The 22,251-nt window shown below is 43.6% G+C and overlaps 1 protein-coding gene across 1 annotated transcript; it reads right to left on the bottom strand.

Annotated features, from left to right (window-relative positions):
* Positions 1 to 8,335: 8,335 nt before the first annotated feature.
* Positions 8,336 to 9,268, bottom strand: LOC133766200 (vomeronasal type-1 receptor 48-like). The gene has a single exon (XM_062199918.1). It carries the CDS (start codon positions 9,266 to 9,268, stop codon positions 8,336 to 8,338), a length of 933 nt encoding a protein of 310 aa, XP_062055902.1.
* Positions 9,269 to 22,251: the final 12,983 nt, after the last annotated feature.

Below are 22,251 nucleotides of genomic sequence, written 5' to 3'. Positions count from 1 at the left end.
GAAATCATTTTCTTCTTTCCTGACTTTGACATTGTAGCTATAATGTTTTCATTTTGACTTTTACAAATCCTTTGGGTCTAATTCTGTGAGCCTGCCTATAGCACTGGATTAAAATGCTGCATCATTTCTTTAGTTATCCAGTTAACTTTAAAACTGGAGTAAAAGTGTAAACCAGCCCGTGACAGTTTTTGTACATTTTAAAGAACTTTATTGGCTGGTGCCACAGCTCAGTAGGCTAATTTTCTGCCTGCAGCGCTGGCACACCAGGTTCTAGTCCCGGTCGGGGCGCCGGGTTCTGTCCTGGTTTCACCTCTTCCAGTCCAGCTCTCTGCTGTGGCCCAAGTGCTTGGGCCCAGCACCTGCATGGGAGACCAGGAGAAGCACCTGGCTCCTGGCTTTGGATAAGCATGGTGCGCCGGCCGAAGAGCGCCGCAGCGGCCATTGGAGGGTGAACCAACGGAAAAAGGAAGACCTCTCTCTCTCTCTCTCTCTCTCTCACTGTCCACTCTACCTGTCAAAAATAAAAAGAACTTTATTGTTCAATTTTCATGATTATTGTGTAAGGAAGACTGACACAGATGTTGTATGCTGTTCTGGACTGTGTTAGTTACACTTACGATGTATTTTGGTTCCACATCACAATGATTTGTTCCCAATGACCCTTTTATCCTTTCTCGGCACATGCTTTGTTGATGTTGTTGAAGTTTCCCTTTGCATTGTATTGCTTTGACAACTTTCATTTGAATTAGTTCTGAAAGAGGTCCAGAATAAAATGTATTTTGATATTAAAAACACAGAAGGTGCTAACTTGCAATGGTGCATATTTTCTGCTCTTTAATACTATTTTTATAATAAAATATTAATGTTTAATATTGAAAGTGAATCTTTTCTTGTATCTTTCATTGTTTCATGTCAATTTTAAACAAAATGTAAGAGAATTGAACTTGCATCTGGAATCCACAATTTACACAAGTCATAGTTTGTGTTCTGCACTGAATATGGATTTTACTCATGCCAGGTCAGTGTAAGTGCTGAAAAAATAAAAATAATCAATGCTGTCTACTACACCTTAATACACAGGCACACCAACAGCAATCCCTGCCCTTGGCTTATTGATGGCAACAAAGACTGAAAGGAAATTTTAAATGATAGATTGTCCTGTCTTTCCCTTTCCTTCCATGTCATTGGTATAAGAGGTTGGCTCATGTGGTGATGGAACACCACATGGAAATGGATAGGGTTTCTTGGTCACAGGCATTTCTTAGTCTGCATTGCCTTCCTTCTGCATTTGAGCCAGGTTCTGGTGTGAGCCAACAGTGTGAGCTCCCTGACTATAAGCACCTGCTACCCTTCTCACTTTCTTCAACATAAGACTTAGGTTGTATCTATTTGTTTAAAGATGTATGTATTTATTTGAAAGGCAGATTTACACAGAGAGGCATGGGGGAGAGAAAGAGGGAGAGAGGAAAGAGAAAGAGAAGAAGGGAGAGCAATAAGGAGAGAGGAGATAGAAAGTCCTCCATCCACTGAATCACTCCCCAGATGACAGCAATGGCCAGCCAGAGCTTTTCCGATCTAAAGCCAGGAGCCGGGAGCTGCTTCCGCGATTCCCACGTGGATTCAGGGGCCCAAAGTCTTGGGCCATCTTTTGCTGTTTTCCCAGTCATCCAGTGGGCTGGATCATAAGTGGAGCAGCCCAGACTCAAACCGGCGCCCATATGGGATGATGGTGCTGCAGGTGGTGGCTTTACCTGCTATGCCACAGCGCCAGCCCCTGAGGTTGTATCTTTAGACCTCTGATCTACTTTGAGTTGATTTTTGAGTAGGAGGAGAGTTCGTTTTTGAATTTCCATCTTCATATAGGTATCTGGTTTTCTCTTTCCCATCTACTGACAAGACGTCCTTTCCCCAGAGTAATTATGGCATTTTTGTCAAGAATCAGTTGTGTCTAGGCATGGATTCATTTCTGGGGTTCTGCTCTGTTCCATTGTTCTGTTTCTATTTTTATGCCAGTACCATTCTGTCTTGGTTACTATAGCTCTGCAGCCTGTCTTCAAATTGTATATTGTGATGCCTTTAGCTTTGTTCTTTCTGCTAAAGATTGATTTGTTTATTTGGGGACTTTTGCCCTTATAGAATGATATTTTTGATTTGTTCTTTCTAGTTCTGTGAAGAATGACATTACTATCTTGATGGGGATTGCATTGTATCTATAAACTGTTTTGAGTAGTGGGGGCATTTTAGTATAAATTCTTCCCACTCATGTACATGGGAGAACTCTCCTCTATATTTTGTCTTCATTTATCAGCACTTCATAATTTTTTAAGATTTATTTATTTGAAAAGTAGAGTTACAGATAGTGAGGGGAGAGACAGAGAGAAAGGTCTTCCTTCCGTTGGTTCACTCCCCAAATGGCCACCATGGCCGGAGCTGCACTGATCCAAAACCAGCAGCCAGGTGCTTCTTCCCAGTCTTCCATGCGGGTGCAGGGATCCAAGTACTTGGGCCATCTTCTGCTTTTCCAGGCCACAGCAGAGAGCTGGATTGGAAGAGGAGCAGCCGGGACCAGAACGGGGGCCCATATGGGATGCTGGCGCTGCAGGTGGAGGATTAACTTACTATGCCACAGTGCTGGCCCCAGCATTTCATAATTTTTACTATAGAGATCTTTCATATCTGTGGCTAAATTTACTCTTATGTGTTTTACTATTTTTCTTACCTATCATTCTTCCTGTAGCTGGGATAGCCAGAAAAGGGCATCTCTGCAGATGGGGTCTGCTGAGCCCTCCTGGTCACCCTTTCCCCTGCACTGTGGATCCTCCAGACCAAGCACGATGGCTTCCAGGTGACTTTGTTCCTGCTTTTATGCTGTCACCCAGGTCTCTGTGTGGTCAGGGTTCCCACAGGGCCTGTTTTGAGTTCTCGTGTTCGACCTCATGCATTCACCTTGGAGGGAAGCGATCTTACTCTTTTTTTTCTTCTCTGTGAAGGAAGAGGTACACACTGGTCTCCTCTGTCTGGCCATCTCTTGATTAAGGGTTTTTAGGTGCACATGCAATACTGTCAACTATAAGCACACTACTTTAAAGCTAATCTAGAACTCATCCGTCTTGTATACCTGAGGTGTCCTCCCAGATGATTAGTCGTGCCCTCACTCCCCAACCCAAGCTGCTGACACCCAACATGCTGCTCTCTTTCTCTGACTTTGACTATTCCAGCTCCCTCTTGTAGGAGGAATCATGCAGTGTGAGTCCTTCCGTGTCTGCCTGATTCTGCCTGGCATAATTTCTTCCAAATCTGTGTTCTCACGAGGGGCAGAATTTTCCTTTTTTTTTTGGGAGAGAATCATTAAAAAGCTATATTTTCTCTAGCTATTCATCTGATGAGACAGAGGATGTGAGTTTTAAACTCATCTAATTTAATTAAATTATATATGTATGTATATGTATGTGTGTATATATATGTATATATGTATATATGTATGTATATATATGTGTGTGTGTGTATATGTATGTATATATGTATGTATATATGTATGCACCTGGCTCCTGGCTTTGGATCAGCGCGGTGCGCCAGCCGCAGCAGCCATTGGGGGCTGAACCAACAGAAAAAGGGAGACCTTTCTCTCTGTCTCTCTCTATCTCTCACTGTCCACTAGTAAAGATTGTTTACTTCGCCACATCTTTATGAAGAGTGGTTATCTTTAGGTTTTGTTTCCTTGATCAAAGCCATGCAAATAGGTGTGAAGTGATGTGTCATTATGGTTTTGATTTGCCTTTCATTACAGATTAGGTGATGCAGAGCGTCTTGTCCTGTGCTGTTGATTCTTTAGATGTCTTCTATGGGGAAAATGTTCTCATCGCTTTGACTTTGGAAGTCAGGTTATTTGTTTTTGCAGCTGAAGTAAAGGTGTGCTGTGTTTTGGATATTAGCTCAGTGGTGACTTAGAAATATTTTCTCCCTTTCCATAGGTTCTCTCTTTACTCTGTACATGGATTATTCGTCAAACAAAGTTTTTAGTTTGGGGTAATCAATCCCATTATTGTATTTTTGTTTGTGGCCTGTTATTTTGTTATAATATCTAAGACAATATTGGCTATTATGACCAATGGTATGAGAATTTTCCTCTATGTATTCTTGTAGGCATTTAATATATTCAGACCTGTGGTTTAAATCTCCAAACCTTTGAGTTGATTTTTATGTATAATCTATTATAAGGGCCTAATTTCATTATTTTGCTTGTGAATATCCAGTTCCCAGCACTCAACTGGATTGTTTACTTCTATGTGATGGAATAGAAGGAGTGTTATTTAAGATTTATTTGTTTGAAAGTCAGAGTTGAGAGAGAGAGAGAGGAAAGAGAACTCTTTGATATTCTGGTTCACTCACCAGATTACCTCAAGGTTGGGCCAGGCTGAAGCCAGGAGCCAGGAGATTCCTCTGGGTCTCTCATATAGGTAGCATGGGTGCAAACACTTGGGCCATCTGCCACTGGTTTTTCCAAGCCATTAGCAGGGAATTGGATCAGAAGTGGAACAGCCAGGACAGGAACCAATGCCCATACAGGATGTTGGCATGACAGGCAGTGGCTTTATCTGCTACACCACAATGCTGGCCCTGAGGGTGTTTGGTTTTATAACATTTCCCTGAATTTCTCTTTTAAAATATTGAATTGCCTAATACCTACATAATTATATATATTTTTATATACACATCTTTAGTATCTTCTGTTTTCTTCTCCTTTCTTATTTTTTTAAAAATAATCAGTTTATATGCAATACATGAAATTTGTTCACCTTGGCCGGCCCTGGGGCTCAATAGGCTAATCCTCTGCCTGCGGCACTGGCACAAAAGGTTCTAGTTCCGGTCAGGGTGCCGGATTCTGTCCTGGTCGCTCCTCTTCCAGTGCAGCTCTCTGCTGTGGCCCGGGAAGGCAGTGGAGGATGGCCCAAGTCCTTGGGCCCTGCACATGCATGGGAGACCAGGAGCAAGCACCTGGCTCCTGGCTTTGGATCAGCATGGTGCGCCGGCCACAGGGCATGGGCCACAGTGGCCATTTGAGGTTGAACCAGTGGTAAAGAAAGACCTTTCTCTCTGTCTCTCTCTCTCACTGTGCACTCTGCCTGTCAAAAAAAAAAAAAAGAAAAAAATTGTTCACCTTATACAAATAGAAAATTGAAAACAAGGAACTAGAACAAAAAATACTAAAGGGGATAAAGTATTACATTGTACATCAACAGTCAGGACAAGGGCTGATCAAGTCACTGTTTCTCATAGTGTCCATTTTCACCTTCATTCACAATGTGAGCTTTGCAGGATATAATATTCTGGGCTGGCAGTTTTTCTCTCTTAATACCTGGGCTCTGTCTCGCCATTCCCTTCTAGCTTGTAGGGTTTCTGAAGAGAAGTCTGCTGTGAGTCTAATTGGAGATCCTCTGAGAGTATTCTGACATTTCTCTCTTGCACCTTTTAGAATCTTTTCTTTATGTTTCACTGTGGTGAGTTTGATTTAAATGTGTCGTGGTGAGGATCTCTTTTGGTCATGTTTCCTAGGGGTTCTATAAGCTTCTTGTACTAGAATGTCTCTGTCCTTCTCCAGACCCAGGAAGTTCTCTGCAAGTATCTCACTGAAAATGCCTTCTAATCCTTTCTCTCTCTTCATGCCTTCAGGAACTCCTAGAACCCGAATGTTGGTTTTTTAAAATAGTATCCTGTAGATTCCCAACAATATTTTTTAGATTTCTAATTTCCTCTTCTTTTCTTTGGTTTGCCTGTTTCCTTTCCTGTTCTCTGTCTTCTAAGTCCGATATTCTCTCTTCTGCTTCACTGATCCTGTTCTTAAGGCTCTCTAATGTGTTTGTAATTTGATCTATTGAGTTCTTCATTTCATTTTGATTTCTCTTCACCATCACACTTTCCTGTTCTACTAGTTTCTGTGTTTCATTTTGATTCCTTAAGATTTCATTTTCATGAGAGAGATTTTCTTTCCTGTCCAGTAAGGATTTCCGTAGTTCAAGCATTTGTTATTGAACACTTCTAATTGTTTTTATCATAAATTTTTTTGAAATCTGTATCTTGCATTTCTTCCATCTCAACGTCTCCATAATCTCGACTTGGGGTGTCTTGTTCATTTGGGGGCATCATAATGTCTTCCTTGTTTCCTCGGTTTCTGCGTTTGTCACTTGGCATTGTGGAGATATTCTTTGGATTCTTCTTCCCTCTCTTTGGTGTTTTTTTTCTTGTTATACTATGACTGTATGAAGTGGACTGTCTACTTTTGATGGAGCCTTAGAGGCTTGAGATGGGTGTGGCCAGAGAGCTCTGTTCGAGTCTTCAGGTTTAAGGGTGTGCCAAAGGTGACACTCCCAGGTTAGGCATGGTAAATCTCTCTTTTCTTTTATTTTCTTTTTTTTTGATCCAGAAGGGAAGTAATTCTGCACAGCTGAGTGGAATTGAAGGTAGTTAGCTTCCAATCTCTGGCTCCTGTGGGTATATCATTCACCTGCTCTTTCCCAGGGACCACACAGGGAATCTGTGCTGCCCTCAGTGTGGGCTCAAATTCTCCTGCAGTCTCCCACTGGGTTGCCAAGGTTACCGAATTGTAGAGTCTCTGGAGAGTACTCAGGTGAACTCCGTGAGTTTCATGCTGTGAATTGTTTTAAGAGATAGGTGTTTTCTGTGTATACTTTCTGTTTAGGTTATGTGTTTTGGCCTCATATAAAGCATTTCATCTAAGGGTTTACGACACAGGAGCTGCCTCAGGGGATGCTAAAAGTCTCTTGAAGGCTGAGATACACACTGTAGCATTTAGCTGATTCAGTCCCAACAGCTCCTCTTCTTTCATTGAGGAAACTGAGAATAAAATCTGAACACTTAGGAAGTAATCCTCAAATCACTGTTCCACACAGATGTGCTGTAACATACTAGAACTCTTTGAAAATCACAGTCACACTTTTATACCCTTGACAGCACTCTTCTTAATAAATTCATGAAGAATATTATTCACAGTTGGCAGGAAGATAATTGGAAATGTTTTATTGTAAATATGCACAACAAAATTTGACCATTTTAAGCATTTTTAAATTACAGTTCAGTGGCCTTAAGTTCATTCCCGCTTCCGTGGAGCATCATCTACACCATCTCTGGAACTTTTTCCTCCTGTATCCATTAAACCATGCCCTAGTCCCTCATCCTCTGCACTGCCTCTCTAGGTTCTGTCTCTGTAAATCAGGTTACCCAAAATTCCACACTGTATAAGTAGATTCTTAGAATATTAGTTTTTTGTGATGGACTTATTTCAAGTAGTATAATCTTATTGAGATTCATCTACCTAGCACCATGTAGCAGAGTTTCTTCCCTGCTTAGAGCTGAACAGTACTTCATTGTATGCACAGCATCTCATTTTGTTTCAATATTCATATGATTATGGACATGGGCTTGTTAACACTTTAAAAAGGTTTATTTATTATTAATTTGAATGGAAGAATTACACAGAGAGGAGGTAGCAGAGAGAGAGCGCGGGGAGAATGAGGGAGGGAGGGAGGGAGGGAGGGAGAGAGAGAGAGAGAGAAAGAGAGAGAAAGAGAGAGAAAGAGAGAGAAAGAGAGAAAGAAAGAGAGAAAGAGAAATCTTCCAACTGTTGAACCAGTCTCCAAATGGCCTAACAGCCATGGCTGGGCAAGCCAAAGCCAGGAGCCAGGAGCTCCATCTGGGTCTCCCACATGGGTGATAGGAAACCACGCACCTGGGTCATCATCCACTGCCTTCTGAGTTCGTGATCAAGAAGCTGAATTGGAAGCGCAGACGGGGGCCTCTGATATGGGCTGTGGGCAGTTTAACTTGCTGCTCTGTGGTGTCCACTCCTTTTGACTTATAAATCAGGCTTCCATGGGTTTGGGCATACAGATAACTGAGTCCATACATTCAGTATTTTCAAGAATATACATAGGTTTAGAATTGCTGGATTATATGGTAATTTATGGTAATAAAGTTACATAGCTGGTTAGGTGAAATACAGATCACCAAGAATATTGAGTTATTAAAGGTGCTGCAAATGTTCATGTACCTGTAAGTGTGTGAGCTACCCCAAGCCATGACACGTGAGATCCACTTCACCAGTCTCCCTTTAGGAGATATTCAGAAATATTAGGTATGTCAGAGAGGCACGTGGCTCAATTACCTATTACCCATTGGCCATGCACATCTATCAAAGTAAGTGGGCTGAATGAGAAAAGTTTAGCTTCCTAAAGTCATTGAATCTAGAAAGCACATGCTGTGTCCTCCGATTAACGGTTTTGAAACCAATGTGTTGGTGCATCTTGAGAGAATTTATCCATCACTGAATAACCACACAGTAACCACGCATGGATTTCAGAAAGGTAAATATTCGTTTTTCAGTGCTGATGAACACCAGTGGGCTGACTGTAGCATAGCCGTTGATCACCAGCATGTGGACACAATGGAGAGTTGGGTCATTGTTCCATATCGCTCTTGAGGAGGAGACAATGTAGTCCAAAATAGACATGAATATGAAGATGCACAGGAGCAGGAGAATGGTGCAGGTGGCCCTTTGCTCCGGGGCGGCTCTTGCAGAAATCCTGGTGCTGTGAAGGTGCTGGGACTGCCTCTTGTGCCTGCACAGGAGAGTCACCATGTACCCACTTGAGACAGCCATGAACCCTGTCACAAAGACTTCTCGGAAGGTCACCAGCATGGAGAACATCTGCCTAAAGATATAACTCATGGGCCTAACGGAGCAGAATTCAGTGGCATAGATTAGACTGTCTGAGGTCAGATTGGGAGTGGCAATGGTGGTGATTATGAGGGGACTGCTAGTTAAGATGTAGACAACCCACAGGAAGAGGAGAGAACACAGGCTGTGATGGGAGGGCATCTGCTTGAACTTTGCCAGACAGGAGCTCCTGGGGCTGAGGGTGATGGCCTGGAGGACACTCAGTAGGCAGGTGGTGCACAGGGAGAGACCCCGCAGGATTCGGTACAAGTAGAAAACGGATTTACACATGACGTCATTCCAGAAACCCCGAGACCCTAAAATGTCTGTGATGAGGAAGCCCATGATTAGCAGCATCACCAGGTGGATGAGGGCCAAGAGACCAATGGTCAGGTCCAAGGGCTTGGGTCTGTGCTGGAGGAAAAACGTGAGGATGTGGAAGAGAAGAAGCATGGTGTTGGCGGAGACTCCAATGACAACTTCAGAGAAAAGGGTGTATCTTATGTCACTGGCGTGGTGCTGTTTGTTTTTATTCATCTTGTAGGGAAAAGAGTAATACAGTAAATATCTGAGGAAAACAGCAAGAAAAATTATTTACTGGTCTCCCTTCAATAGTCCAGTCCACCTCAGACCTTCTCAGAGCCACCCCTACCTTCATCCCTCCACATCCCAGCCATGGCTGGGTCATGGGTACCGTGGCCAGGCTCCCTCCCACAGCACACACACTTCCCTGTGCATTAAAAACTGCAACATGTTACAGGAAGAATTGGTTCATTGCTACCTCATTCTTGAGTTTTCAAAGGGGAAAGGGCAATGTCTTATTTGGATTTAATGTTCCTAATCCTGATTAAATGATAAATTCATGGTAAGCATTCCCTACTTAAATTTTGGTGAATTTAAAGTTGATTACATTAAAGTGGAAATAAGACTTTTTTTTTCAAGGTGAACAATAATATTAAATTCAGTAATACTGCATCAATCACTGAGAAAATGACAAAAATAAATGAGAAAATGGAGAGAAAATAGAAGAAAATAATGGTACTAACATAAACATGCTTTCAAAGAAAAATAAAACTCAAAAGACCATAACAGAAACATGGTTGTATTTTCAGTACATAAATTCCATCAAATAAAAGTAACACTACATTAAAATAAAAGGGAAAAACATGTTATTTCATTTGTAATGAATGTCAAAATGTTAACATACTTAAGCATAAATGAACCCTTACAATTCACAACAAAGAGACTAAGGCTATATGAAGATGACCTCATTCAACATTTGCATGACAAGAAAATTCTTATGAAGCATTATTATTAAAATATTGATATCTAATATACATACACACATATACACACACATGCAATTTTAGGAAATGAAGAATTGTCATCCAAACTCTGTTAAGACTTTCTCCAATTAGTGGAAAAGGTGGAAATAAGACTTTTCAAAAACAGTCTTTGTGGATTATACACATATTTATATTATTTCAGTTCTATCTTTATATTGGTTTATTTATCACCAAAATAAATATTTTTTAAATTATTAGCAGAGTAGCTGATGGTATCTGTGGACTCTGAAGTCAGACTGGTTGGATTTATGTCTGTGATCCACCATTTACCACCTGTCTGAGCCTGAGCATATAGCAAGGCTTAGCTCCAGTGATCTCAGCTATACAATATTCACATTCACACTATCTAGCTCATGGAGACATCACATGTGACATAGAGATGAGGCATACGTACCAAACATGGGAGTGTTTCTAGCATGCATAGGCTCTGTGTAAACAGTGGCTATTTTTGTCATGCAGTTTCTCACACGTGTGACTTGGGAAGCCTAACAACTCTGAGAAATTGATCAGCAGGGCTCTCATCCATCAGCAGGGGGAGCAAGGAGAGCCTCCTCAAATAAGGTTCCCAGGTGTGCTGAGCCTGAGAGGGTCCTTGAGTCCTACAGTGCCACACACCAAAGCCACACCATGCACTGTGGAGAGTTAGGTGCCCTCAAGGGACCTGGCATTTTCTACCTATAATGAACATCCCTGGAAAGGCAACAAAGGCTTCTGAAACAGGCTGTCTGCAGAAGCCACGTTGGGGAAGGGAAGGGAAAGTCCAAGGTCACAGATCAGCCAAAGAAAGACACAGGGAGAAAGGATTTTCAAAGAAACGGAATATTCACTCCCGAGAGCTGAAAGTGAGGGGTGGGTGGTCTTAGAGGGAAGAGGATGCAGTTAAGACTCTTGTGTCCCCAGAGTCAATCACTCCAGAACTTCTGTGTTCTGAAATCACCCTCATCATGGGCTGTCTTGGGACATGTGAGATCATACAATGAGCCCCAAAGTAGGGACCAACGTCCAGGTCAATGCACACCAACCAGCGGTCAGGAGAGTAGTGGAGGGTGCAACTGGAGGAGGAAGCCCCTCAGCAGACCCCAGGGCAGGCCCAGGTGCCTGTGGCCTTGTGGATGTATGGGAGCAGGGTGATGGAAGGTAGGGAGGACGCCTCTGCTATCTGCATCCCGTGTGTAAGCGTTCACAGTCAGGGTTGAGACAATGTGTAAATAGCATGATTTCTGCCCAGTGCTAAGCAGTACCCGTGCAGCCTAACGTCCATGAAAGGGCATAGTTTGGCTTGTCATCCAAGACCTCAACCTGGCCATCATGAGATCCCAAGCCTCACTCTCATCGCCTTCCGTATGTTAAGGAATAGATGGACGAGAGGGGACTGGCTGGTAGGTGAGAGTGAGCAGGCTTCGTGCACATGGATGTGGGGCTGAGGTCAAACAGCAGCAGCCGACTTGTGGCACAGCTCCAGCTGGGAAGCTGAAGAGCCTGGGCGGGCACAGCCAGGAAGGCAACATCATCCCCACACAGACATCAGGGCTGTGTGCAGAGATGCTGTGAAATACAGCAGCCAAGGACGTGAGGATGGAACAGGTGGAGAACCTGTGAGCAAACGAATGGCAGCTAACTCTGAAAACTGTAGGGGTGGGAATTGGCCATTGATTCAAAATTGAACAGATTGTGAAGCACAGCTCAGTGTTCACTCTGGTGGACAGAATATTCACAATACCCCCACTTGAAATCTGTCTTGAGAGAAGTCGGGAAAAGAGGACCTGTGTTAAGGTAGAGGGACAAAAACCCGCGGAGCTTTGTCTCAGAGGCTGTGCTGTCCTTACCTGGAAAGGAGATTCCTGTGGGAGACCCCACTCCCTGGGTCGCCCGAGATGGAATGAGGTCACGTGCAGCTTTCTGGCTGAACAGCCTCGTCTTTCCTTCATCACCCTACACTCCGTGTCTGAGTGACAAGAGGAAGACGCAGGTTAACGTGCAGGAAAAGATGTCACTTGGTAAAAATCTGGAACCTCAGCCAGGCACAGGGAGGGTGAGGTTCAACTCATGTGCATGTTCCCCTTCACAGGATAAATTCAGTCTCTGACTGCTAAGGATGTGGGAAAAGAGGCATTTAAAAAATAAGTTAATTTTAAATGATTAGTACATAGAGAAAAGATGAATAAGCAGAAATAATCTCTCGTTGCACCTGTTGGAAATTAGACTGCTTGGTTTCTGAAGCTTTGGAGGGGAAATTGTCAGCCTCTCCCCTTATTTTTTTAATAGCAATGTCATTGCAGCTTCCTGTGCTTGTCCTCTCATTGGAGACCTGCAAGCTGACCCAGCACTTGCTTACAAGCTGGCACTATTCCTTTGTAATTTCTAGAACTAAACCTGAGACTACAAAGGCTTTCAGGGGAACTGCTGGTATATAACTCAGTAATGCGAGATCACACTCCAAAAATGATATTTTGAACAAATCAACACATTTTTCTTAAGAATATGAAATTATATTTTAATTACTCTAGGAGTTTAACTTACTATACTAGTTACACAAGTCAGTAATAGTTCCATTAAACTTATGAGAAGAGAGAGGCAAAGTGAAGTATATGTACTAAGAAGCTAAACTTAAAACATCTGTTCCCTGATAGTATTTGTATGAATAACTAATATTTTGGATGCAAATCTGTACATAACATAGTAATATGCAACTTGAGTATCGACAGCAAGTTAATGAAAGTAATTTTGATAAAAATAAAGTTAAAATCTAATATCACTTTCTTTGAAAATTTTGATGAATTTGGACTCTTAATTAAAGGACTAAATGAGAAGCAAACCTCCCCATTGCATTACAGAGGGATCTCCTCTGCTCAGAGTAGGGGCAGGTGGGGCTGATGTCTCCTCTGAAGCTCCCACACCCCTCACCATGGCCCAGTTTCCCCCCACAGTCCCCTGCACAGAAGCCCCATCTGCCCCTGATCCCCAATGATGGGGCAAAAAGCCACTTACCCAGGCAGACGTGTGTAGGGATTCTGTGTGCCTGAGAAGAACCTTCAGTGTTTTAAAGAAAGGACGTCTGAGCTCATCCCTCTGCAGGCTGTCACATTAGCATCTACGGAGGTGACAGATCCCACTGGGGAGCACAGAACACTAAGTCCCCGGTGGAACACGTCACCCGTCTCTTCATTGTCCTTGATTTCCTCCTGCGTAACTACAACCTGGGGAGAGCCTGCTCACAACTTTCCTGTGCGTGAACTCTCTGACGTGTTGTTGAGTTTGATTTGCTAGTGTTCTCTTGGGTCCCTGCCTCTGTCCTCATTTGCATATTGGTCTGTAGTTTCCTTTTGTTGTTCTTGCTGTTGTGTCCCTGTCTGGTTTCAGAATCAAAAGTGAGTTTGGTAGGGTTCCACCCCATTCACTATAATGGGATAGTTTGAGAAGAACTGAGGTTGGTTCTTCCTTGAACGATTGCAGAGGTCAGCAATGAAGCCATCTGGCGTTGGGCTTTTCTTTGTTGGGAGACTGTTCTGTACTGATCCAACCTAATTACCCATTACTGGTCTGCTCCATTGTTCAATTTTGAGAAGTTATGTATATCCAAAAATTGTCTACTCTGTCTAGCTTTTACAATTTATTGGTGTATAGTTTTTCATAATAGCTTCCAATAATCCTCTGTATTTCTGTGGCCATTTGTATTTCTGATTTTGAAAACTGTCCATTTCTTAGCTGGATGGATTTCTCAGGTCTGAAACTATGATCTAAAACAGACCACTGTGCAAAAAAAAAAAATGACCTACATGAAAGATCTCTGTAAGTGAGATTCCAGTGGAAAAAACGGGCCTTCAGAGAAGGAGGTACCTTTCTCTAAAGGGAGGAGAGAACTTCAACTTTGACTATGGCCTTGTCTAAACAAGATCAGAGTTGGGGAACTCAAGAGGCTTCTGTAGCCTTGGCAGCTCATGAAAAGAGCTTCGGGTGATTACTAAGGTCACAAATAAGAGTGTTATTTGTTAAATCAACAAGAGGAGTCACTGTGCACTTACTTTCCATGTAGGATCTGTGTCCTTAATGTGTTGTACTATGTGAATTAATGGTATAACTAGTACTCAAACAGTACTTTATACTGTGTTTCTGTGTGGGTGCAAACTGTTGAAATCTTTACTTAGTATATACTAAATTGATCTTTGGTATATAAAGGTAATTGAAAATGAATCTTGATGAGGAATGGGATAGGAGAGGGAGTGGGAGATGGGATGTTTGTGAGTGGGAGGGTTATGGGGGGAAAAAGCCACTATAACCCAAAAGTTGTACTTTGGAAATTTATATTTATTAAATAAAAGTTAAAACAAAACAGAAAAAAAAAACAGTTGGACAATAGCTGTGCACTACATCCCACTTGGCAGAGCACAGAAACTCCCTAGCATAATTGCTCAAGCTTGAAAGTAGAAAGGTTGCACCTAGGTTAATGATAAAAATGTGATTTGTCTATATCCTACATACAATAATACCAATAATTGGATTAATGTCAAGATTATAATTGAGAATTGTTAAGATTGTAATGGGTACTGCCAAGATTATAATGAATATTAATTTCGCATAGACTTTAGGTTAGCTTGACCCCAGTAACTATGTACTCCCTCTTGATCTTAGCAACCATGTATTCTCCTCCCGATTTTGCGGTTTTTGCCTTTATAAACCAGTAGCACTGGGCCATGGGGTTGAGAGTTCTTTGGGGCATGAGCCCACTCTAGGCCGCTGCCAATAAAGGACTCTAAAACTTTCAGTGTGTGGTGCTCCTCTGTCAGCACTCACTAAGGAACAACATTCCATCTGATGGTTCACTCCCCAGTTGACTGCAATGACCAGAGATGTGCCAGTTCGAAGCCAGGAACCAGGAGCTTATTCCAGGTCTCCCATATGGGAGCAGGGGCCCAATGCCTTGGGCCATCTTCTACTGCTTTCCTAGGCCACAGCAGAGAGCTGTATCAGAAGTGGAGCTGCCGGGACTCGAACTGGTGCCCATATGGGATGCCTGCACTGCAGTGGTAGCTTTACCCACACCACCATAACACCAGCTCCTCTAAATAGCTTTTTGATGGAATGTTTAGGTTTTTCCATGTACAAAATCATGTCATATTAAAACACCCATATTTTGACATACTCTTTTTCAATTTTGATAGCCTCTATTTTTTTGAGTTCTCACAACTGCTCTTGCTAATATTTCAAATAATATTTTGAGTAAGAGTGGGATTCTTTTTTTGTTCCAGATGTGAAGAGAAATGCTTTCAGCTTTTTCCATTCAGTATGAATTGGGCTGTGGCTTTGTCTTTTGTATCCTTTATAAGTTGGAGGTATGTTCCTTATATACCTAATTTGTTGAGAACTTCTATCATGAAAGGATGCTGACTCTTATCAGGTGATTTTCTACATTGATTGAGATAATCATATGATAGAGTTATAGACAGAGACAGAAAGGTCTTCCTTCCATTGGTTCACCCCCCAAACGGTCGCCACGGATGACACTGTGCTTATCCGAAGCCAGAAGCCAGGTGCTTCTTCCTGGTCTCCCATGTGGGTGCAGGGCCCAAGTACTTGGGCCATCCTCCACTGCCTTCCCAGACCACATCAGAGAGCTGGACTGGAAGAGGAGCAACCGGGACTAGAACCCAGCGCCCATATGGGTTGCTGGTGCCGCAGGCAGAGGATTAACCAAGTGAGCCACAGTGCCGGCCCGATCATATGGTTTTTGTTCTTCATTCTGTTGATGTGATTTATTATATATATTTATTAAAATATTGATATAAAGCCAAGTTGATATGTAGTTATTTTTCACATAGAAACAAGTTGGGTTTGCTAGTAATTTATTAAGAATGTAAGCATCTCTGCTCATCCTTCCCTCTAAATAATGTTTTTAAATTTCATGGAAAATGAAATTAAAAGATGAAATTATTCTGCTGAAAAACATTTTGAAACCCATGCATCTGAGAATAGTTGAAATATTTCATGAAAATATATCTTATGCAAAAAATGCAATGATTTCAAACATATTTTGCAAATAAACATCTTTCAATTCTGTTTTCCATAAATTAAAAAAAAATTTCCCTTGTGCTATGTTCTCTTCCAGAATTCAGTGTTGGAGTCAAATTTATAGAATAATAGGGAGTGAGAGTGGGGGAAAGGATGGTTTTTCAGTGAGTAACTGAGATACTTTTAAAGTAAGATTTATTTATTTGAGAGGCAGAGTTACAGATTGAGAGAAAGATAGAGAGGTGTTCCATCCACTGGTTCACTCCTCAAATGGCTGGACCAATCCAATTCCGGAGCCAGGAGCTTCTTCCAGGTCTCCCACGTGGGTGTAGGGGCCCAAGTACTTAGTTCATCTTCTACTGCTTTTCCAGGCCACTAGCAGGGAGCTGCATTGGAAGAGGAGCAGCTGGGATTCAAACCCAGTGTCCATAGGGGATGCTGGCACTGCAGGTGGAGGCTTAGCCCACTGCGCCACATTGCCAGCCCCTGAGATTTTTTTTTTAACCTCTGGTATCTCCTATATTCTCTGAGTTATTTTAATGTCTATAAAATGGCATTGCCAATGGCTTCCTCTTGAAATAATCAATTTCTAGGCTGTGTCTGTCTACAGGAAGCACACAGGGATGTCTGTGCCCCATGTGCTGCATGTCCACACACAAATATCTGATCCCCACAGGGCATCACCCCCAGCCTCCAAGCCACCGTGGAAGTGTCCTGCATCTTCCTTCCCACCTTTCACACCTATGTATGAATGGTTCATTGGAGTCTGGCTCACCTGTTAGCTTTGAGCTGTCTGATGCAGTGATTGGGTCCATTTTGCACAAATTCTTGCTTGGAATCCTTGCTCAGTAGCTGCCATGTGTGCAGGGTTGAAGGACATTTTTGGATGATCAATACATGAAACATTATGAAATACCAAAAATGGCATACGTAGGAGGAGTAGGGAAGAAACACAGGGCAGCAGTTCAAGTCAGAGAACAGAACATTTGCTAAAGGCAGGACAGTTTGATCATCAGTAGGGAAAATATGACAACAAATTGAAACACTATTCTTAAATCTAAGAGTTCATCAACAGGGCTATCAGTTCCGGGCGGGCTCAGGTGGGCGCTCTCGCCGTCGCCCCCACGGCACAGGTGAGCGAGCCTGGGCGCAGAGCGCGGCGCCGAGGTAATTTAAAGGCCTGAAGCCCTGGGAGCCCAGGTGCTGGGGCGGGCGCGGGGCTCTGCTGCGCTGCGGGCGGACTCTGAGCGCACGGCGAGGCCCCGCAGGGTGACCTCTCTCCGCACCTGCCCCGCGCCCTGGCTGCGCCAAGCCGCCCCGAGGAGACTGCGACCTTCCGGCGCACGGTGTCCCGGCCTCCGCGGGACGGCCTGGGAGACGGCGAGGACTGGTGCGGTGTGCGCGGCTCCCGGCGGAGGTGCCCGGGTAGGTGGCGAGGACCCGGCGGGCCGGCGGGCCGGGCGGGTGGCGGGGTGCGGCCGTCTCCGGGGTCCTGGTGGCTGCGGGCTCTCCGTGGTGCGGCGGCTCCGGGCGCCTCCCGCCTGCAGCCTGTGCTCCGCGCCACCGCGCGGGCAGCGAGCGGGGACCCCGGCTCCCGCGGCCCGGGTCGGCCTGGGGGCTCAGCTCTGGGTCGCGGCTTCGGGGCAGGGATGCGGCCTGGCGACACGGATTGCGCGGTCTTGGCTGTGCCGCGTCTGGACCAGGCCGAGGTGGTGACTTTCTGTAGCTCTGGAGGCGCGGGAGGCGCGGAGCGAGGTCGGTGGGCTCTGCCGCCGGCGTCACTGGGTTTGGGGCGCAGTTGGCCAGGGGTCTCGATTCTTTAAAACGGTCACACAGTGAGGGAAGGTCGCTTCTAAAATTCGCTTTTAACAAGCACGCTTTAAAATTCCATTTATTTGAGAGGGAGACAGGAGGGGGGAGGAGTTGAAGGAGCCACCATCCCCTGGCCGGCTCCCGCAATGCTCCCGGAGACCTGGGTGTGGGGCAGCCGGGGCCTGGGAACGCAGTCCAGGTCTCCCCCGTGAGTCGCTTGAGCCATCACAGCTGCCCCCAGGTCTGCGTGGGCGGGAAGCTTGGAGTCACCAGTCCAGGCTGCCCTCCGGAGTGGGACACCGTGTTAACCACCAGGCTGAGCCCCTGCTCCTGGGCTCCCAAGTTCCCATGGCAGAAGGTCTGTAACTCGGTAAACTGGGGAGAGTTACCTGAGACCTTTGCCCGCTGCGGTTGCATTTCGGGATATTTAGGAATTGGTTCCCAGTAGGACAAAACCTTTGATTGCTAGATTCCCAGCCAACGCAACTGACTTCTCCAGGTGAAAGGGCTTCGTTCAGACAGGTGCGTCTCATGGGGTGTGCTCTTGTGGCTGGGTTACTAGTTACAGCTCCTTTTAGCCTTCAAAATGCCTAAGATACGTTTTGGTATTACAGAACCGCATTTCAAGCAAAGAGCTTTTTCTCTGTTACTGTGTTTTTAATCGTGTTTCGTTGTGCTATTGTAATCACTATAGCTTTGCAGTATATTTGAAGCCACATCTGCGCTATCTCTTTGTTCTGTTTGATTGTGTTGGCTGTTGGGTCTTCCATGCATCAGTGGTGTTTTGGTTCTCTGGAACGTGTCCTTGGTAATTCGATGGAGATTGCGTTGCGTGTGCATGTCAGTTTATAGAAAGGGGACTTGTAAATGGTACTTACTCTTCCAGTCCCTGCACATGGGAAGTCGTTCTATTTCTTCATGTCCTCTGCAATGCCTGTCACTAGTGATTCATAGCTGTAATTGTAGAGATCTACAGTACATTTGTTTTACAGTAAATTTGTTGAAAATTATTATCTTTTAAAAAGATTTATTTATTTTTTGTTTTTTTAACTTTTATTTAATGAATATAAATTTCCAGTGTACAGCTTATGGATTACAATGGCTTCCCCCTCCCATAACTTCCCTCCCACCCACAACCCTCCCCTCTCCCGCTCCCTCTCCCTTTCCATTCACATCAAGATTGATTTTCAATTCTCTTTATATACAGAAGATCAATTTAGTATAAAGATTTCAACAGTTTGCACCCACATAGAAACACAAAGTGAAACATACTGTTTGAGTACTAGTTATAGCATTAAGTCAAAATGTACAGCACATTAAGGACAGAGATCCCACATGAGGAGCAAGTGCACAGTGGCTCTTGTTGTTGACCCAACAAATTGACACTCTAGTTTATGGCACCAGTAACCACCCTAGGCTCTTGTCATGAGTTGCCAAGGCTATGGAAGCCTTCCAAGTTTGCCGACTCTGATCATATTTAGACAAGGTCATAAAAGACAGAGTGAGGATAGTAACCAATGATCCTAAGAGTGGCATTTACCAGGTTTGAACAATTATACAGCATTAAGTGGGGAAGAGGACCATCAGTACACACAGGTTGGGAATAGAGCCATTGGTGGTAGAGTAGAGGTTATGATTACAAAGGAATGAGGCCCAAGTGTGCTAGACAGGGTCTAGAACAAAGGACAGAGTCATTATTAGAGGAGCTAAGAAAGGTGCTGTCTAAGCTACAATTAAGTTTTCTGATTGAGAGGCAAATAGAACCTGATAGAAGGGGCTTGATAATGATCTGTTGGGCTTTAGGCCTTGTAAGTTCAGAGGCCCAGACCTATCTATCTCTTCACATGGGGTATATCCTAAGGGAGGTGTGAACCTCCTAGGGGAAGGCACTCTGTTGACTTTCATTACTTGGCTGGCCTGGGAGGAGAGCTGGCCAGGTAAAGGCAGGTGGCATCTCTAACAAGAAATTTACAGTTCTGCCTGCAATGTTGCTGACCCTACTTGACCATCCCCTCAGCTGCAGTGGTCACTTTGGAAGTTGGGCTGAGTGTAGGGCTTTTCAGCTTAGAGCCAATAAGATCTGTGGCTCTGACCTGGGCATCCTTCGACTCCAGGGCAGGTCCATTTCCAGTGATCCAACTCTTTAATTTGAAAGCAAAGTTAAAGAGAGGGAGAGACAGGAAAAGAGAGCTCTTCCATCTGCTGGTTCACTCTCCAGATGGCCACAACAGCCAGGGCTGGAGCAGGCTGAAGCCAGGAACCGGGAGCTTCATCTGGATTTCCCAGATAGGTAGCAGTGGCCCAAGCACCAGGACCGTGTTTCAATGCATTCCCAGGGACATTAGAAGGGAGCTGGGTAGGAAGTGAAAGTAGCTGGGATATGCGCCAGTGCCCATACATGATGCCAGCATCACAGGTGGAGGTGGCGTTATCGCTACACCTTAACGTGGGCCCCTTAATTATACTTTAATGACTATCATGATATCTGCTCTATCACTTCTCGGCCTTTTGTCTAAGATCAACTGTAGCATCTGCTCTATGGTGATGTCTTCTCCCTAGTTCTGACTGGTGATCCATTCCTTTCTCCTATGTGTTGATTCTAAGAAGGATTTTATTTTCATCCTTGTAAAAATGATTGGCTTAATTTCTCTGTCAGTTTCTGAAAGAAGCAGCTCAGATAACCATCTGGGGACTGCTCTTTGTTGGAATGTCATTTGATTATATCTATTTTCCTCTATGCATTGCTTAAGCAACACAAAAATTGTGACATAGGTTTGCCATTTTGGGTCATTTACACAGTTTCTATGATTTCCCTTGGGATTGTTACACTGCTGTGATTTTTAGAAATGCACACATTCACAAATGCTGGAGTTTTCTCAGGATTCCTTTAGTTACTGATAGCTATTTGATTACCTTGTAGTTAAAGAATCTCACTTGTGTTAGACTTTGAGACTTAGAGATGGCTGCAGGACCAGAACATGGCCTATTATCACAACTACACATCTCATCATAGCTTAAGTGTCACAGTTTTAAGTGAAAGATATCAATGCATTGGCACCTGCTGTAGCTGCTCTGTGTGTCAGATCACAACAGTGACTATGGGGCTAAAATTTCCTTAAAAGTAAACAAATTGAGCATTTTACTGGTTGCCTCCTACTTGCTGCCAAAGATCAAAGAGGTCATTTTCTATCTGATGAGAATATTGAGTGATGAGGCAGTGGTGCGGTGGGTAGGTGTGATAATGAAAACCCAGGTGTGCTTTTTCTTGTAGCTAAAGCAAGTCAGTGAGTGCTGGACCTCAAGCTGTTCATGCATCATCTCAACTCCTATTTCACTCATGCTGCGGATGGGGGAACAGCTGTGCCATTGCCTCCTTCCTTTGTATTTGTGCTCTGTCACTCACAGGGCCACAGGCACTGGCACTGGGTCCTGTGACTGGGTCCACAGTCAATTCCCCAGTGTTTCCTGTGCCCCTTTCTTATCCTTGTATCCTGCATATGTCCTCAGATCACATCTCCATCTTGAAAACTCACATGTGTTTAGTCACTTAAAGTTTGTAACTCAGGACAACCTCTAGTTATTATGCATCTGTTTTGAATTGGACGCTGTGTTTACCCAATAGTTGTTGTAGGGTTAAGTTACCTATTTTTTACATGTCAACAGGTAACAACATAAGTAGTTTAACAGAAGAAAACCTGAACTCCAAAAATATCTGTGAACCTGGAGAGCACATCTTGTAGACAATCATTAATCATTTTGAAGTCAAAGTATTTATTCATCTAAAGACATGTGAATTGTTGAACAATTTTTTTAATATATAAGGTATCCAGATTTCATGCAATTTCCATGTACAGATTCAGGAACATAATGATAATTTCCACCCTATCCTCTCTCTCACCTCTCCTTGTACCCTTCTTCTCCCTCCCTCTCCAATTCTCATTCTTAAATTTAACAAATATCTACATTAGCTTTATACTTATAACTCAACAAAATGCTAAGTAGAGTTCAACAAATAGTATGAAGAAAAAAGCCACTGTTCCTCAAAGTCGAGGCAAGCTACAAAAAATTATTGGATCTCGAAGTATAAATTTCACTCCTATAGATGACATTTTAGGTACTGTATTGGTTATTCCAGATCAGGGAAATCATATGGTGTTTACCTTTTTGGGACTGGATTATTTCACTAAGTATTGTGGTTTCCAGGTGCATCCATTTTATTGCAAATGACAGGATTTCATATATTTTTTTACTGCTGTGTAGTATTTCATAGTGTGTATGTATCATAATTTGTTTATCCAGTCTTCAGTTGATAGACATCTGGGTTAATTCCTTATCTTGGCTGTTGTGAATTGAGCT

This window comes from Lepus europaeus, chromosome 9 (genome assembly GCF_033115175.1).
Source record: "Lepus europaeus isolate LE1 chromosome 9, mLepTim1.pri, whole genome shotgun sequence".
In the NCBI taxonomy this organism is placed as follows: Eukaryota; Metazoa; Chordata; class Mammalia; order Lagomorpha; family Leporidae; genus Lepus; species Lepus europaeus.
Note: the sequence above shows the minus strand (reverse complement) of the source record. Positions and strands in the feature narration are given on the sequence as shown.

What these genes read in the sequence shown, in the direction of transcription:
- LOC133766200 (XM_062199918.1), bottom strand. Translation starts at nt 9,268, where the DNA reads ATGAATAAAAACAAACAGCACCACGCCAGTGACATAAGATACACCCTT.